The sequence below is a fragment of the Pecten maximus genome, chromosome 6 (assembly GCF_902652985.1).
Source record: "Pecten maximus chromosome 6, xPecMax1.1, whole genome shotgun sequence".
Taxonomy (NCBI): Eukaryota; Metazoa; Mollusca; class Bivalvia; order Pectinida; family Pectinidae; genus Pecten; species Pecten maximus.
The window spans coordinates 40,505,193-40,524,269 of record NC_047020.1 but is presented as its reverse complement, the minus strand read 5'-3'; the positions used below and the strand labels follow the sequence as shown (position 1 = coordinate 40,524,269).

Below are 19,077 nucleotides of genomic sequence, written 5' to 3'. Positions count from 1 at the left end.
GAATATTTTATTACTGGAGCTTCAATATAATTTTGGGTACAAATTAACAATCAAACAAGAGGCCCATGGGCCTTAATGGTCAACTTAGACTTGAAATATTATTTTTTTTATCACACCCATAAGCCCAGGAGGTCAGTCAGGGCCAACATATGCATACCATCAATCTGACATTCAATGCTGATAATGTTAAAGTTATAATTAGTTTCAATAGAAATCAAACAAATGATGGTCAAAAGTGTAATTTCCCTATATAAACTATAGTAAAGTTTACTCACTCCCAAGGGGCAAACGTGAGACCATAGGGTTAAAAAAATCATATTTGTATCAGATTTTCGGATATCTATGTGGCTCATTTTTTCGAGTTTTCGTAACTGACCATCAAATCGTCTGATTTTTTTTTTGGCTACATCAGTTTGCCTCTGTAAGTTTACAACAGAGTGCGCAACATTTGCCATGTCATCAGAAAATATAGTGTGCATAAAATTCAGTTCATTTTAATCTACAAATATGCTGCGACATTCTTTTCTCTTATAAACTAAAAAAAAAAAAAAATACAAATTAAACTACATTGTATTACAAAAAGGAACGGGGCTTAACATACCATATTGTTTTGTTCCAAGGTTACACTCGAAATTCCTTGACAAATCACCATCAACACTAATAAATGATTTCATATCGGATACATATATTTTGATACTCTATAACTTTACTGACCTTGTTTTTAACCAACGTGTATAATAACAAAGGGCGTCGAACGCATTTGAAAACAACAATACAAATATACATTTCACTCTGCCTTTCTCTTTACTGCGACACTTGTGTACAAATGCTTGTATTGTGAAACAATGGTATATTGTGAAACAATGGTATTGTGAAACAATAGTATATTGTGAAACAATGGTATATTGTGGAACAATGGTATATTGTGAAACAATGGTATATTGTGAAACAATGGTATATTGTGGAACAATGGTATATTGTGGAGCAATCGCTTTTGTATCCTAGCTACTCTTCATGTACTATTCACATTTCTCTGTTTTGAATATTGGTTGAATGACGTCCCTGCACAGCTTTCCTGGAAAAAACATCCTTATCCACGCAAGACTTAGTATTGATCAAACCATGAAGAAATGAAATATATATTAGCCACACGAGTGAAATATATTTGGTATTACTGAAGACACTGTTAGATATTCTGTTTATTACATTTTTTATCAACGAAAAACCTACCCCGTATGCTAACTAGGCCTAATGTAAACAAAAAAAGTAGTTTCCCCTGTCCAGGTGCTGACATATATGTCGGGCTTTCTGATTGGTCAATTATTTTGGTATTTTCTAATCATTAATTTGATTGGTCAAATCAGCAAAAGTGATTTTATGATATTGTGAAAAATATGATATTTTTCACTAGTGAAAAATATCACTTTTATAGAATGAATAATTTTTGATATTTCACTGGTAAAAATGTAATAATATGTTTTTCTTCAATTTAAAAGAATCTTTTGATATCTCCCCACTCTTCTAAATCTGTGGAGTTACATCTGGAATATATCCGTCATGGTTGAAAAAGCAATCAAACGAATCAGAAACCTCACCTATAAAATTTCCCCTTATTGAATATATTGCAGAATTTTGTTAACAAAAATAACAAAACTACTTTCTCTTGCTATTCTATCCATGGTTCTACCGTTTGACCTATTTAGATTTGTCTTAGCATTTCACATGTTATTTGCATGGTGTGACCTACCTGTGCCACCCTGATCATTTTTTACCTTTCTGTACACACACCTTACCGCTGTGGATGATTGTTTTGCTCCCAACACCCGTCAATGAGATACCCTACCACAGTAGATGACTATTTTGCCCCCAACATCCGTCAATGAGACACCCAACCGCAGTAGATGACTGTTTTGCCCCCAACATCCGTCAATGAGACACTCTACCGCAGTGGATGACCGTTTTGCCCCCAATACCTGCCAATGAGACATCCCACCGCAGTAGATGACTGTTTTGCCCCCAACACCTGTCAATGAGACAATCTACCGCAGTAGATGACTGTTTTGCCCCCAATACCTGTCAATGAGACACCCTACCACAGTGGATGACTGTTTTGCCCCCAATACCTGTCAATGAGACACCTAACCCCAGTGGATGACTGTTTTGCCCCCAACACCTGTCAATGAGACACTCTACCGCAGTGGATGACTGTTTTGCCCCCAACACCTGTCAATGAGACCCAACAGCTCTCAAAGAGACACCCTGCCGCAGTGTATGACTGTTTTACCATCAACACCCACATCTGAAATTGCACAACAAACCTCTTCTCACTAAACAAATTTCACATAATTGCTTGTAGTAGGCTCATACTTGCAGGTTCTATATAGACGAAATGTATTGCCATTAGCATTTCCATCATCATTCCACAATAGATTTTGCCAGCTGTCAGCATCAATATTTGTAATTGTTCTTAAATATTTCTCATTTTGTAGTTTCATGACTTTTTTGCTAAAACCATTAAATTCGCCTTTACTTTTAGATTATGTACCCTTGAATGCCAAGAATTACGGAGAGAACATTTTTGAATTTTACTCAACGTCCTATCACTTTCCATATAAATTATTCTTAGATCAAGTCTTAAAGCATCAACAGTCGATTCCGTGGTAGTTGACGCCAATCCAATGTCACCTCTTATTGCCAAGTTACTGTAAAGCTTCGATTCTCCAAGAAAATATCGACAGACCTTGTTTTGTTGTAATGTTACTTCTCTGTAGAATTTTATACCCCATAGTCTACTCGCGAAGTAAGTTATAGGCTCCACTAAAGAAATGTACAGTTTTGTATAAAGCGAGTAAGTCATACCACCGACGTAGGGTGAACTTTGAGTAAAAGGCATAAAGGGCTCTACTCACAGATTTACACAACTCTCGTACAGCGAGATGTAGATCGAGATGTTCGTGGAACCACAGTCCCAAGTATTTATACTTAGAACATATGTCAACGTACATCAGAGGCACCACATGTAAATTTAAATTATGTAAATTTAAATTGTGTTAAAGTCGAAGAAGGATTGCAAAAATGGACAACGTTAGTTTGGTCCTTGTTTATAAACTTTTTTCCATTTTTCACACCATTTTGCTAGTTACTATGTTTATTTCGAACATTAATTTTCAGGCTGACCAGAACAAACATCCGAGTATTTATTGAACGTCAATTAGGGTTAAAGTTCGTCAAAAGGTCGAGCTGTCCTATACTTGAAACCAATATCGGCTGTACTAGCATGCAACTCACTTCCGAGATCAATTATCGAACTGACCATTATGACGTAGTCATAATTCCAGTACCTTGATTTATCAACACAACTCCAGTGGTCAATAACAATATATTTTTATTGATCAATGCAACAACAATTATGGTCTGGCTACAACAAGGTAGAAGTGACCTGAAAAAACCGCGGGTCAAAAGATGCCTTGGCCCGGCTAGAATTGCGCGAGGGGTCTTAGTGTGGGGGGAAACCGGAGTACCCGGGGAAAACCCACGTGGTCGGGGCTGGTGACCCCAAACCTTTTCACATCCGATCGGGGTATCAAACCCCAGTCGTCTTGGTGAAAGGCAAGTGTGTTACCACTGTGCCACCCGACCACCCCATGGCTTGGATCTGTAATTGAAACAAAAGTTTATGTCATTAAAAAGGAAAATGAAGATGTGATCATCATTGATTATATATAGATCTACAAACGAAACATGAATTCTGTCCTGTCCAGGACCTATCCTATCCTATCCTGTCCTGTCTAGGACATATCCTGGCCTGTCTATCCTGTCTTCCTGTCCAGGACATATCCTGTCCTGTCCTGCCCCCCTGTCCTGTCCCCCCTGTCTGTCCTGTCCTCCCTGACTGCTATGTCCTGTCTGTCCTGTCCCCCATGTATGTCCTGTCCTCCCTGTCCTGTCTGTCCTGTCCAGGAACTATCCTGTCCGCCATGTCCTATCTGTCCTGCCCTGTCCCACCTGTCTGTCCTGTCCTGTGCTCCCTGTCTGTCCTGTCCTGTTCTCCCTGTCTGTCATGTCCTGTCTTCTCTGTCCTGTCCTCCCTGTTTGTCATGTCCTGTCTTCTCTGTCCTGTCCTCCCTGTCTGTCATGTCCTGTCTACTATGTCCTGTCCCCCTGTCTATCCTGTCCTGTGCTCCCTGTGTGTCATGTCCTGTCCAACCTGTCTGTTCTGTCTGACCTGTTCTGTCCCCCTGTCTGTCCTGTCTTGTCCCCCTGTCTGTCTTGTCTGACCTGTCCTGTGCTCCCTGTCTATCCTGTCCTGTGCTCCCTGTCTGTCCTGTCCTGTCCAACCTGTCTGCCCTGTCCCCCTGTCTGTCCTGACCTGTCCTGTCACCCCTGTCTGTCCTGTCCCCCTGTCTGTCCTGTGGTCCCTGTCTGGCCTGTCTACCCTGTCTGTCCTGACCTTTCCTGTCACCCCTGTCTGTCCTGTGTCCTGTCCCCCTGTCAGTCCTGACCTGTCTTCTCCCCCCCTGTCTCCTGTCCTGTCTGTCCTGTCCTGTGCTCCCTGTCTGTCCTGTGCTCCCTGTATGTCATGTGCTCCCTGTCTGTCCTGTCCCCCCTGTCTGTCCTGTACCCCTGTCTGTCCTCCCTGTCTGGCATGTCCTGTCTTCTCTGTCCTGTCCTCCCTGTTTGTCCTGTCCTGTCTTCTCTGTCCTGTGCTCCCTGTCTGTCCTGTCCTCTGTCTGTCCTGACCTGCCCTCCCCCTGTCTGTCCTGTCCTCTGTGTCTGTCCCATCCTGTTCTCCCTGTCTATTCTGTCCCCCTGTCTGTCCTGTCCTCCCTGTCTGTCCTGTCTTGTCCCCCCTGTCTGTCCTGTCCTCCCTGTCCGTCCTGTCTTGTCCCCCCTGTCTGTCCTGTCTTGTCCCCCCTGTCTGTACTGTCCCCCTGTCAGTACTGACCTGTCTTGTCCCCTCTGTCTGTCCTGTCTTGTCCTCCTGTATGTCCTGTCCTGTTCTCCCTGTCTGTCCTGTCCTGTCCAACCTGTGTGCCCTGTCTGTTCTGACTTGTCCTGTCCTCCCTGTCTGTCATATCCTGTCTTCTCTGTCCTGTCCTCCCTGTCTGTCCTGTCACCCCTGTCTGTCCTGTGGTCCCTTTCTGACCTGTCATCCCTGTCTGTCCTGCCCTGTCCTCCCTTTCTGTCCTGTTCTCCTGTCAGTCCTGACCTGTCCTGTCCCTTCTGTCCTGTTTGTCCTGTCCTGTCCTCCCTTTCTGTCATATCCTGTCCCCCCCCCCCCCCGTCTGTCATGTTCTATCCTGTCTGTCATATCTGTCCTCCTGTCCTCCCTGTCTGTCCTGTCCAGGAACTATCCTGTCCTGTCTGTCCTGTCCTGTCCTCCCTGTCTGTCCTGACCTATCCTGTCCCACTGTCTGTCCTGTCCTCCCTGTCTGTCCTGTGCTCCCTGTCTGTTCTGTCCCACTGTCTGTCCTGTCCTCCCTGTCTGTCATGTCCTGTCTTCTCTGTCCTGTCCTCCCTGTCTGTCCTGTCCTGCCTTCTCTGTCCTGTCCTCCCTGTCTGTCTTGTCCCCCCTGTCTGTCCTGTCCTGTCCCCCTGTCAGTCTTGACCTGTCTTGTCCCCCCTGTCTGTCCTGTCTTGTCCCCTGTCTGTCCTGTCTTGTCCCTGTCTGTCCTGTCTTCTCTGTCCTGTCCTCCTGTCCTGTCTTCTCTGTCCTGTCCTCCCTGTCTGTCCTGTCCTGTCTTCTCTGTCCTGTCCTCCCTGTCTGTCCTGTCCTCTGTCTGTCCTGACCTATCCTGCCCCCCTGTCTGTCCTGTCCTCCCTGTCTGTCATGTCCTGTCTTCTCTGTCCTGTCCTCCCTGTCTGACTTGTCCCCCCTGTCTGTCCTGTCTTGCCCCCGTGTCTGTACTGTCCCCCTGTCAGTCCTGACCTGTCTTGTCCCCTCTGTCTGTCCTGTCTTGTCCCCCTGTATGTCCTGTCCTGTTCTCCCTGTCTGTCCTGTCCTGTCCAACCTGTCTGCCCTGTCTGTTCTGACTTGTCCTCTCCTCCCTGTCTGTCATATCCTGTCATCTCTGTCCTGTCGTCCCTGTCTGTCCTGTCACCCCTGTCTGTCCTGTGGTCCCTTTCTGACCTGTCATCCCTGTCTGTTCTGCCCTATCCTCCCTTTCTGTCCTGTCCTCCTGTCAGTCCTGACCTGTCCTGTCCCTTCTGTCCTGTTTGTCCTGTCCTCCCTTTCTGTCATATCCTGTCCTCCCCCCCCCCCCGTCTGTCATGTCCTATCCTGTCTGTCATATCTGTCCTCCTGTCCTCCCTGTCTGTCCTGTCCAGGAACTATCCTGTCCTGTCTGTCCTCCCTGTCTGTCCTGACCTGTCCTGTCCCACTGTCTGTCCTGTCCTGTCCTCCCTGTCTGTCCTGTCCTGTCTTCTCTGGCTTGTCCTCCCTGTCTGTCCTGTCCTGCCTTCTCTGTCCTGTCCTCCCTGTCTCTCTTGTCCCCCCTGTCTGTCCTGTCCTGTCCCCCTGTCAGTCCTGACCTGTCTTGTCCTCCCTGTCTGTCCTGTCTTGTCCCCCTGTCTGTCCTGTCTGACCTGTCCCACTGTCTGTCCTGTCTTGTCTTCCCCGTCTGTCCTGTCTTGTCCCCCTGTCTGTCCTGTCTGACCTGTCTCACTGTCTGTCCTGTCCTGTCCTCCCTGTCTGTCCTGTCCTGTCCTGTCCAACCTGTCTGCCCTGTCCAACCTGTCTACCCTGTCTGTTCTGACTTGTCCTGTCCTCCTTGTCTGTCATATCCTGTCTTCTCTGTCCTGTCCTCCCTGTCTGTCCTGTGGTCCCTTTCTGACCTGTCATCCCTGTCTGTCCTGTCCTGTCCTCCCTTTCTGTCCTGTCCTCCTGTCAGTCCTGACCTGTCCTTTCCCTCCTGTCCTGTCCTCCCTGTCTGTCATATCCTGTCCTTCCCCCCTGTCTGTCATGTCCTATCCTGTCTGTCATATCTGTCCTCCTGCCCTCCCTTTCTGTCCTGTCCTGTCCTCCTGTCAGTCCTGACCTGTCCTGTCCCTCCTGTCCTGTCCTGTCCTCCCTGTCTGTCATATCATGTCCTCCTTCTGTCTGTCATGTCCTATCCTGTCTGGCATGTCTGTCCTGTCCTGTCCTCCCTGTCTGTCCTCCCTGCCTGTCCTTACCTGTCCTGTCCTCCCTGTCTGTCCTGTCCTCCCTGTCTGTCCTGTCCTCCCTGTCTGTTCTGTCCCCCTGTCTGTCCTGTCTTGTCCCCCTGTCTGTCCTGTCCTGTCCCCCTGTCAGTCCTGACCTGTCTTGTCCCCCTGTCTGTCCTGTCTTGTCCTCCCTTTCTGTCCTGTCCTCCTGTCATTCCTGACCTGTCCTGTTTGTCCTGTCCTGTCCTATCCTGTCTGTCATATCTGTCCTCCTGTCCTCCCTGTCTGTCATGTCCAGGAACTATCCTGTCCTGTCCTCCCTGTCTGTCTAGTCCTGTCCTGTCATCTATGCCCTATCCTATCTGTCCTGTCCCCTCTGTCTGTCCTGTCCTGTCCCGTCTGTCCTGTCCTGTCCTGTCCTCCCTGTCTGACCTGTCCTCCCTGTCTGACCTGTCCTCCCTGTCTGTCCTGTCCCCCCTGTCTATCCTGTCATTCCTGTGTGTCCTGACTGACCTGCCTTGTCCTTTGGAATTCGTAAGGCATACTGAGTCAATACACAGGCGTCTGTATTTAACTGTCCCTACTCCTACTACATGTATACCTCACACAATTCCACGTCATTGACAACTGACCAAATTCCCTGTAGCTCACTTTAACTATAATATGAAAACATCAAGACAAAAACATTAAGCAGAAGAATCAAACGTGTCCCCGGTTTCTACCATCATGTCATCGTTCGACTTCTTTTCACAGCTCTTTTCATTTTTCTGTGTCTCCTTCTTTTTTCCATTTCCTTCATTCCCCCTCCCTCCCTCTCTTTGGGAATTGACCACTTATACCTCACTCATGACTTCACATCATCATCATCATCATCATCATCATCATCATTATCATAATACATTCATACATACATACCTAGCCATAAAAAACAAAAGCCGGATCTTGACCTCCACCGAGTTTGTCTGGTCCATGCGACTTCCAGATGGCTTCCCTTCGGATGGCCACAGGACAGTTCCGCAGAGGAAGGACCTGTACAAACATAAATAAAGAAAAGAAAAGAAACTATGGAAAACAAGGGTTCCTCAACCAAAAGACTTCCCATATTTTCTTTTCTTTTCTTTTCTTATCTTTTTTTTTTTTTTTTTTTTATGTTTTTTTTTTTTATTATTTTTATTATGTTGGGTTTTTTTTATTATGATTTTTTTTTTTTTTTTTTGTAATTATCATTATTATAATTTTTTTTATCATTATTGTTATATATATATATATTTTTATTTTAATTTGCTGAGGGTAAACATCGGAGCTTAACATGAACATAAGATAAATATTAAATGATAACAAAAATTCTTGCGACGCCATTCAACAAGCCGATGTCACAAATCTTGGAACACATCTCCACATCTTCCATCACTGGCTGACATCGGCTTCATTTCAGTACAGGGAATCTGTAATAAAAACATCATATATATAAACCGGTTTGATATCATTACAGCACACAATAAGTATCCGTCGTCGTCGTCGTCACCATCATCGTCATCATCGTCATCACCACCACCACCACCACCACCACCACCACCATCATCATCATCATCATTACTTATCATCATCATCATTACTTATACATACCTAGCGAGGGACGGGGAACCAGTTGTTGATCTGGCGCTGGATACATTTTGGGAACAGAACCATGTGCTCTTCCTTAAAATGAGCACACATCTTTCTTTGCCAGTAAAGGTCGTCTTTGGGTAATTCCTTGGTCAAATCTGCAGACAGCTCAAGTCCGTAGTTGAACAACAACATCGCCTTCGATCTCTCCGAGAAGTTTGTTTTGCTCCTATGTCGAGATTCGGAAGGCTGCCAAAGTCTCTTCCTTTCTACCTGACATGGACTAGTTCCACAGCTGCGGCAGGTGGAAGGACCTGTACAAGCACATAATGTATATAAAACCATATATTTAGAATACAAGGATTCCGCTAAGACATACAAAAGTGTACGTAATTTCTCTTCTTCGCTGAATTAATGCGAATGATTTGGAAATCGTCTGCAATCTCATGCAAGATAAAAAGACTTTTGTAAATTGATAAATATTACTCACGGGCTCTCCAATCCTTGAACATGGAAACCATGGATTTCCATTTCCTTTTGGCGCTGTTTCCAATGGACGACGCGTTTGCAAAGAGCATGGTCATAGGAGCGCACATGAGGTTACAAACTACCTCGGTTCCAATTCCCTGAAATCAAATTAATTGTTTCATGATCAAATTATTTCATTAAAGCTGTCAATATTCCCCACAAGATCTTCAACAGTTCCAATATGAAAATATGTAGCACGAAAAAAGTTATTCTTCTTTTTTAATAGGAGTTTACACGGGAGTTATAAAATGTATACGTACTACAGTACCCTGCTAAATTGTATATATAAGTTATAAAATTTATGTCATATAATACTTGCCCATAATACATCGGCTGGCGCTGGACAAATGTTCTCCGCCTCCGTTCCCGCAAGATAATTTAACGTCGCTGAGAGGTAACCTGGCTCGGACTCCACACTACATTACAAAGTTATGAAGTTAATACGATATCTCAGACACGCCATATTTGACGTTAACTTGAGTATACTGTGATAAGAATTTGTAATTAAGGATTGAATCTTGATTTGGTCGATTTCATGGGGTCATGAATTGAGTTGCTCTTGAGACAAATTTAATGAACTGCGAAGCAGTTCATGTTGAATTTGTCTCAAGAGCAACTCAATTCATGAACCCATGAAATCGACCAAATCAAGATGCAATCCTTATATTTCAATTGTTTTTTTTTTTTTGAATAAAAAAGTCGGTCTAGATATTATTAATGTCTCGAAGCTTGTGCAAGTCCAAATGCGGAAAAGCCCGAGGAGTTCCGGATTGTGCATGTCTAGTCAGTCGAGTAAAATAGTCCGCAATTTTAGGATTAAAAACAGCATTATTTTGTCAAAATAGAAGTATTTAGCATATCTGGTCTTTCATAAAATACAAGAATACATTATAAATTTGATAATTTTAATAATTATTCCATATTTATAACAACAATGTAGAAAAAGTGAAATCGTTCCGCGGAAGGATTTTAACCATGTATTCATACGCACTGATCAGTGTTAATCTGGTCAAATTCATGAGCAAATGAAACAGATTAAGTTTGGTAGTTTCATTGAGTCCAACTTGAGTAGAAATTGAAATATTCAACAATAAAAAAGATGGACAATGTTTAAACTTACCACGTAAAGTATTGGTAGACAGTGGTAAACTGGTGCATGGCACTCATCAGTGCCACAGACATCAATAACATCCTACTATAGGCCTATCCTATAGTATATTATTATAATATTGATATTTCAGTTAAATCAGAAATTTTGAAAATATGTAAAGCTTTCGTTGTCAGCTGTACATCTTGAAAATGTCTATGTAATAGTCAAACCATGATCGATCACAAAAAAAAAAACAAAAAAACAAAAAACAAAAAAATCATTATCGATTAGTCATAGAGGAAAATCGATTAATCGGAATAACACAATTTGGTGATATTTAACGTTCAACGTCTCGTCTTTTTGCTCAAGTTTAGTCTTTGGTTTTTTTTTTTTTTGTTTAACGTCCTATTAACAGCCAGGGCCATGTAAGGACGTGCCAGGTTTTGGGGGTAGAGGAAAGCCGGAATACCCGGAGAAAAACCACTGGACTACGGTCAGTACCTGGCAACTGCCCCACGTAGGTTTCGAACTTGCAACCCAGAGGTGGGGGGCTAGTGTTAAAGTGTCGGGACACCTTAACCACTCGGCCACCACGGCCCCTCAAGTTTAGTCACGTATGAGGATATCGTCATCATATAACGATATATAGAAACTACCAAAAACAATGACTTTAAACAGTGGGGCAATACTAGTAAAATTGAAGTTATTTTTATTTCAAATACAGACGAATTAAATGAGATTTGAATCAGATTTGAATCCAAGTAAAATAGAAGTTATTCTATTTCAAATACAGACAAATTAGATGGGGATCTCGAAATGAACAAACTAAACTTAAGTATTTATCATAGGTATTTGGCGGTTAATTTAAATGCTAAAGGGAAATGGGAGGACCATATTGAAAATACATACATGTATATATATATATATATATCTGTTTTAAAAAAAGGTTAATTCCCATAGAAAATTGAAGTATGTGCTAAAACGAGATACTTTATTGAAAATGTATAAAACTTTTATTTGACCAGTTTTGGTGTATGCTATTGAGCTATGGGATGGTTGTATGTTTGAATCTAATTCCATAGAAAAAGTCAAACGAGAATCTGCTTGGATCATAAACCGGATTAGAAACATTATCTGATAGACGTAAGATAAGGAAATTAGCAAATTACAGTTACTTAATAAGATGGAACACGATCGAACTCCAGATTTTCTTAGTGCAATTCAACCCCATACAGTTGAACAATATATCTGTTACAGGAGAGGAGAAAATGCGGGGTTCGAACCCGCGACCTCCGAACACTAGGCCTAGCCGGATGCTCTACCAATTGAGCTACCTGGTCACCGATGATCGAACGAGTCCAGTCCCGCTACACATCCAATCTGATTAAAATCAGGTGCTAGTCTTTTTTTAGCTACGTTAACATTTTACAGATGATTTTGATCAGATTGCAAAATATCCCCAAATCTTCTTAGAAATAGCAAATGATTTTGAAATTCCTAACAACAAACTTTCTACTACAAATTCGTCCTTTTTATCCTCAGCCCCTTCGTTTGTAAAATGGACAAAGATATTTTAGCTCTAGATCTGCACCTTCCATCGAAGCTTTCAAAAACCAAAAACCAAAAACCAAAAAACCCCACAAAAACAAAGTACTACATAAGAGTTGAAAAGTTGCTATTTTGTGTTAATCTTGTAGAAACCCCCGAATGTGGTAATCCTTTTGAGAACGCATTCCACCTTTTCTTGGTGACCCTCGTTTTGATATTTAATGTAAACATCGACATTGCTTTACAACGTTATGGAAAGAAAATCTGCCCATGAATTCAAATATTACGATTTTTAGAAATGTACATGTTATTTCATTAAAACCAGCAACCGATTTAAATATCTTTGATGAATTGTTAAATATTGTTAACTTTGGAGAACAATGCTTCCACAGTTGTCTTTTTTTTTTGCCAAAGTTTGTAATTTGTTCTTATTTTTGGAGAGGGCGTTGATAATGCTGCAATAACTTGTGTCCAATCCTACTGCTTTTTTCTTTTGGCAATAAAATATGTTTAAATCGGTTACCGATCAAAATAAGTATAAATGTTCAAACTTACCACGTAAAGTATTGGTAGACTGAGGGCAACTGGTGTATGGCGCTCATCAGCGCCAAAGACATCAACAATACCTTACTCGGCCTATCCATCGTGTGAATCGCAATGTTATACGGAAGAGTTTAGAAGACTGTCAAACTCCGCCTATTTCGATTGCTAAGCAGCTTAGCAACAAGTGTATGTGACGTCACAAATGGGTTTATATATTTTACAAATCATGACGTCATACCATTGTCATCTTAAAGAAGGGCGATAACTAGTTAACTTAAGGTCTCACACCACTTATTATTTCACTATATGTTATGGCTCATTATTCGGTATATACTGACTGTAGGTCAGTGGTTTTTCTCCGGGTACTCCGGCTTTCCTCCACCTCCAAAACCTGGCACGTCCTTAAATGACCCTGGCTGTTAATAGGACGTTAAACAAAAACAAACAAAACAAAACGGTATAGGCCATTTTTACCGGGGCAATCGCCTGAATTTTGAAAAAAAAAAAAAATCACCAATTTTTTCTTACTGAACATGATAATAACATGTTAAATAACACATTTTGGAACTTAAAAGATCATTTTCATATGTAAATCAAATCTTAGAGCCCACCTCAAATCTGTGACACGTAACATTGACGGTCAAGTCACGTAACATGACAGACACTAGTCATTGACAATCTTGACAGACACTGTTACGTGGAGTATTTTTGTAGCGGAACTGGACCGGGTCGATCATCGACGACCAGGTAGCTCAATCGGTAGAGCTAGTGTTCGGAGGTCCCGGGTTCGAACCCCGGTCTGGCCGTGCACTTTTCCACTCCTATTAGATTTGGTGCCGTGACCAAACCTTGTTTCAAGTGAGGTGAATACTTGACAAGGGGATACCCGAACCTGGGTTGTGAAGTCTTCGGGGTCGAAGACTTAAAAAAAAAGGAGGGAAGAGTGTAGCGGAACTGGACCGGGTCGATCATCGGCGACCAGGTAGCTCAATCGGTAGAGCATCCGACTAGTGTTCGGAGGTCCCGGATTCGAACCCCGGTCTGGCCGTGCATTTTTCCACTCCTATTAGATTTTTACTATTTAACGCAAATAGGCATGCAAACAATTAATTCAACCTACATGTTGCCATAATATTTCACAGTTATGTTGAGATTACAAACTAACGTAACAAGGACAGACTGTTGGTGTGTCTGTCATGTTACGTTACTTTCGCTATCGAGTCTGCCATTTCACACATTTTTCGTTTAACTTGAGGATACTTTTAATTGCTTGTATTATAAATACTTTATTATTCCACCTGTAAAGCTATTGTTGGCTTTGAAATATTTAATGTCACTGATTCTACTGCAGATCGTAAAAATCACATCAAATAAACCATATAAGAATCACGTAACATGACAGACATCAGCCATTGACAATCTTGACAGACACTGTTACGTGCTTCAGTATTTTGTAAAATTAAAGCAACAACGTGGAGTATTTTTACTATTTAATGGAGATGGGCATGGTAACAATTAATTCAACATACATGATGCCATAATATTTCACAGCATAACCCCTCGGGGTTCATAATGTTGAAATTACAAACTAACGTAACAAGGACATATTGTTGGTCACAGGTGTGTCTGTCATGTTACATTACTTTTGCTAGGTTGTGTCTGTCATATCACATAAATAACAAACATGTTTTTCTTGCAAACTATAACATTGATGAATCGAAAACATATTTAAGTTAGTAATCTTCCCACGATACAATGCATATTCTACCTTTAAAACTATTCCAAACTGCATCAAAACAACATAATACACCCATTAACGTAAGTTTTGGTTTGAACGTAACATTAGGACAGACTTACTTTACTTCCATGCAGCCGTCACACATGAGCAATGGATTGTGGGAAAGTTTGAACATACACGCGGCAGTCAAGTTTATTTAGGAAGTTCCCGAAAGCTATATTTAACGATCTATTTTAAGAACGAAACAGGAAGCACCATGGACGGACATGATCGATGTGTTATCATGTTCACAAAATATGCTAGCGATATGTTGAAGACTTTTACATGATTACAATCATTGTTACCATTTCATCAATATCGCAGCAAAAACATTTCAAACAGTGAAATATTAATACCGCCAGGAGTAATAAGTAAAGTTATCTCCAAGTGGACAGACGTTACGTTCAAATAACAGCTGTAAATCTTCACTTCATTCTTCCACACGAGATAAAAATGTGGTATAAAAAACGGTTAAACGCACTTTCCTAATGTTGTAATTATTGTTTATGTTTAAAAAAAAATAGGCAGGAACGAGTGATTTTTATTGACAAAATCTGTTCATATCGATTGAGGGCGAAATGTCTATTTCCAGTGACTAAAGAATGACGACTTCCTGTGACATAATTTGAAAAAAATTATAGGAACGGCGATAGGACCCTAACTATTGAACTGAAACTGTTTATTCTATTTCTTCATCAACATTTCTGTCGACTAGTAAATATTTTATGTGTGTAGCTCTTCATTTGGTAAAAATATTTAAAAACCAATTTCTGTAATTAAGATACACTGTGTAGGTTCAAGACCGAATAAAGAGCCTTATTACTAATGACTCCGTCCGCTCAATCGGTCACTTGAGGTTCAAATGTTGTGAAATTTATATCAAAATAAAATTTGAAGATTTCCATACCAGAGAAATGATGTTATTAGAGAGGTTTAATCGCATATCAGAGCACACCAGTACTTAGAAGACAGTAACCCTGCTATTTACAGTGGACAGGGGAACCCTCGTTTTGATATAATGTACATTTTGTAAACATCAACATTGATTTACAACGTTCTGGAAAGAAAATCTGCCAATGAACTCAAATATTAGACTACAAGTTTTAGAAATGTTATTTCATTAAAACCAGCAACCGATTTAAATATCTTTGATGAATTGTTAAATATTGTTAACTTTGGAGAACAATGCTTCCACAGTTGTTTTTCTTTTGCCAAATTTTGAAATTTGTTCTTATTTTGGGAGAGGGCGTTGATAATGCTGCAATAACTTGTGTCCAATCCTACTGCTTTTTTCTTGTGGCAATAAAATATGTTTAAATCGGTTACCGATCAAAATAAGTATGACATAAATGTTCAAACTTACCACGTAAAGTATTGGTAGACTGAGGGCAACTGGTGTATGGCGCTCATCAGCGCCAAAGACATCAACAATACCTTACTCGGCCTATCCATCGTGTGAATCGCAATGTTATACGGAAGAGTTTAGAAGACTGTCAAACTCCGAGTTTACCGATTGCTAAGCAGCTTAGCAACAAGTGTATGTGACGTCACAGATGGGTTTATATATTTTACAAATCATGACGTCATACCATTGTCATCTTAAAGAAGGGCGATAACTAGTTAACTTAAGGTCTCACACAACTAATTATTTCACTATATGTTATGGCTCATTATTCGGTATAGGCCATTTTTACCGGGGCAATCGCCTGAATTTTGAAAAAAAAAATTCACCCATTTTTTCTTACTGAACATGATAATAACATGTTAAATAACACATTTTGGAACTTAAAAGATCATTTTCATATGTAAATCAAATCTTAGAGCCCACCTCAAATCTGTGACACGTAACATTGACGGTCAAGTCACGTAACATGACAGACACCAGTCATTGACAATCTTGACAGACACTGTTACGTGGAGTATTTTTGTAGCGGAACTGGACCGGGTCGATCATCGGCGACCAGGTAGCTCAATCGGTAGAGCTAGTGTTCGGAGGTCCCGGGTTCGAACCCCGGTCTGGCCGTGAATTTTTCCACTCCTATTAGATTTGGTGCCGTGACCAAACCTTGTTTCAATTGAGGTGAATACTTGACAAGGGGATACCCGAACCTGGGTTGTGAAGTCTTCGGGGTCGAAGACTTAAAAAAAGGAGGGAAGAGTGTAGCGGAACTGGACCGGGTCGATCATCGGCGACCAGGTAGCTCAATCGGTAGAGCATCTGGCTAGTGTTCGGAGGTCCCGGGTTCGAACCCCGGTCTGGCCGTGCATTTTCCAACTCCTATTAGATTTGGTGCCGTGACCAAACCTTGTTTCAAGTGAGGTGAATACTTGACAAGGGGATACCCGAACCTGGGTTGTGAAGTCTTCGGGGTCGAAGACTTAAAAAAAAGGAGGGAAGAGTGTAGCGGAACTGGACCAGGTCGGTCATCGGCGACCAGGTAGCACAATAGGTAGAGCATCCGGCTAGTGTTCGAAGGTCCCGGGTTCGAACCCCGCTCTGGCCGTGCATTTCCCAGTCCTATTAGATTTTTACTATTTAACGCAAACAGGCATGCAAACAATTAATTCAACCTACATGTTGCCATAATATTTCACAGTTTATGTTCAGATTACAAACTAACGTAACAAGGACTGACTGTTGGTGTGTCTGTCATGTTACGTTACTTTCGCTATCGAGTCTGCCATTTCACACATTTTTCGTTTAACTTGAGGATACTTTTAATTGCTTGTATTATAAATACTTTATTATTCCACCTGTAAAGCTATTGTTGGCTTTGAAATATTTAATGTCACCGATTCTACTGCAGATCTTAAAAATCACATCAAATAAACCTTACAAGAATCACGCAACATGACAGACATCAGCCATTGACAATCTTGACAGACACTGTTACGTGCTTCAGTATTTTGTAAAATTAAAGCAACAACGTGGAGTATTTTTACTATTTAATGGAGATGGGCATGGTAACAATTAATTCAACATACATGATGCCATAATATTTCACAGCATAACCCCTCGGGGTTCATAATGTTGAAATTACAAACTAACGTAACAAGGACATATTGTTGGTCACAGGTGTGTCTGTCATGTTACATTACTTTTACTAGGTTGTGTCTGTCATATCACATAAATAACAAACATGTTTTTCTTGCAAACTGTAACAACATTGATGAATCGAAAACATATTTAAGTTCGTAATCTCCCATGATACAATGCATACTATTCCAAACTGCATCAAAACAACATAATACACCCATTAACGTAAGTTTTGGTTTGAACGTAACATTAGGACAGACTTACTTCACTTCCATCACAGGGGCATGTCTAGTTTTATATTACAAAAAATAGTGTCAATATATATAGGTATTTCTGACTATGTTTTGTAATATAAAACTAGACATGCCCCTGTGCTTCCATGCAGCCGTCACACATGAGCAATGGATTGTGGGAAAGTTTGAACATACACGCGGCAGTCAAGTTTATTTAGGAAGTTCCCGAAAGCTATATTTAACGATCTATTTTAAGAACGAAACAGGAAGCACCATGGACAGACATGATCGATGTGTTATCATGTTCACAAAATATGCTAGCGGTATGTTGAAGACTTTTACATGACTAAATACAATCATTGTTACCATTTCTTCAATATCGCAGCAAAAACATTTCAAACAGTGAAATATTAATACCGCCAGGAGTAATAAGTAAAGTTATCTCCAAGTGGACAGACGTTACGTTCAAATAACAGCTGTAAATCTTCACTTCATTCTTCCACACGAGATAAAAATGTGGTATAAAAAACGGTTAAACGCACTTTCCTAATGTTGTACTTATTGTTTATGTTAAAAAAAATAGGCAGGAACGAGTGATTTTTATGGACAAAATCTGTTCATATCGATTGAGGGCGAAATGTCTATTTCCAGTGACTAAAGAATGACGACTTCCTGTGACATAATTTGAAAAAAAATATAGGAACGGCGATAACTATTGAACTGAAACTGTTTATTCTATTTCTTCATCAACATTTCTGTCGACTAGTAAATATTTTATGTGTGTAGCTCTTCATTTGGTAAAAATATTTAAAAACCAATTTCTGTAATTAAGATACACTGTAGATTCAAGACCGAATAAAGAGCCTTATTACTAATGACTCCGTCCGCTCAATCGGACACTTGAGGTTCAAATGTTGTGAAATTTATATCAAAATAAAATTTGAAGATTTCCATACCAGAGAAATGATGTTATTGGAGAGGTTTAATCGCATATAAGAGCACACCAGTACTTAGAAGACAGTAACCCTAATATTTACAGTGGACAGGGGACCCCTCGTTTTGATATAATGTAAACATCAACATTGATTTACAACGTTCTGGAAAGGAAATCTGCCAATGAACTCAAATATTACAAGTTTTAGAAATGTACATGTTATTTCATTAAAACCAGCAACCGATTTAAATATCTTTAATGAATTGTTAAATATTGTTAACTTTGGAGAACAATGCTTCCACAGTTGTTTTTCTTTTGCCAAATTTTGAAATTTGTTCTTATTTTGGGAGAGGGCTTTGATAATGCTGCAATAACTTGTGTCCAATCCTACTGCTTTTTTCTTGTGGCAATAAAATATGTTTAAATCGGTTACCGATCAAAATAAGTATGACATAAATGTTCAAACTTACCACGTAAAGTATTGGTAGACTGAGGGCAACTGGTGTATGGCGCTCATCAGCGCCAAAGACATCAATAAAACCTTACTCGGCCTATCCATCGTGTGAATCCCAATGTTATACGGAAGAGTTTAGAAGACTGTCAAACTCCGACTACTTCGATTGCTAAGCAGCTTAGCAA

At 40.9% G+C, this 19,077-nt stretch overlaps 2 protein-coding genes across 4 annotated transcripts; both read right to left on the bottom strand.

The window, feature by feature from the left end:
- Nucleotides 1-3,367: 3,367 nt before the first annotated feature.
- On the bottom strand, nucleotides 3,368-19,077 carry LOC117329786. Of its 3 annotated transcripts, XR_004533263.1 has the most exons (6): nucleotides 12,470-12,639; nucleotides 9,596-9,692; nucleotides 9,239-9,374; nucleotides 8,770-9,062; nucleotides 8,059-8,588; nucleotides 3,368-3,655 (listed from the first exon to the last, which is right to left on the bottom strand). XR_004533263.1 is itself a non-coding variant. In XM_033887926.1 (5 exons), exons 1-4 carry the CDS (start codon nucleotides 18,995-18,997, stop codon nucleotides 8,770-8,772), a joined length of 615 nt encoding a protein of 204 aa, XP_033743817.1. In that variant the 5' UTR covers nucleotides 18,998-19,077; the 3' UTR covers nucleotides 8,362-8,588. The 3 variants fall into 3 exon arrangements, 2 of the variants coding, with proteins under 2 accessions (XP_033743817.1, XP_033743816.1); XM_033887926.1 differs by lacking the exons at nucleotides 3,368-3,655; nucleotides 12,470-12,639 and adding an exon at nucleotides 18,909-19,077 and having other exon boundaries at nucleotides 8,362-8,588; XM_033887925.1 differs by lacking the exon at nucleotides 3,368-3,655 and having other exon boundaries at nucleotides 8,362-8,588; nucleotides 12,470-12,651.
- On the bottom strand, nucleotides 4,492-5,262 carry LOC117330183 (U1 small nuclear ribonucleoprotein 70 kDa-like). The gene has a single exon (XM_033888406.1). The coding sequence runs from the start codon at nucleotides 5,260-5,262 to the stop codon at nucleotides 4,492-4,494; it is 771 nt and encodes a 256-aa protein (XP_033744297.1).

What these genes read in the sequence shown, in the direction of transcription:
- LOC117330183 (XM_033888406.1), bottom strand. Translation starts at nt 5,262, where the DNA reads ATGACAGAAAGGGAGGACAGGACAGGACAAACAGGACAGAAGGGACAG.
- LOC117329786 (XM_033887926.1), bottom strand. Translation starts at nt 18,997, where the DNA reads ATGGATAGGCCGAGTAAGGTTTTATTGATGTCTTTGGCGCTGATGAGC. An exon ending in GTCTACCAATACTTTACGTG is followed by an intron (nt 9,693 to 18,908) that starts GTAAGTTTGAAC and finishes TTTGTAATGTAG; the next exon opens with TGTGGAGTCCGAGCCAGGTT. An exon ending in GTTCAAGGATTGGAGAGCCC is followed by an intron (nt 9,063 to 9,238) that starts GTGAGTAATATT and finishes GTGCTTGTACAG; the next exon opens with GTCCTTCCACCTGCCGCAGC.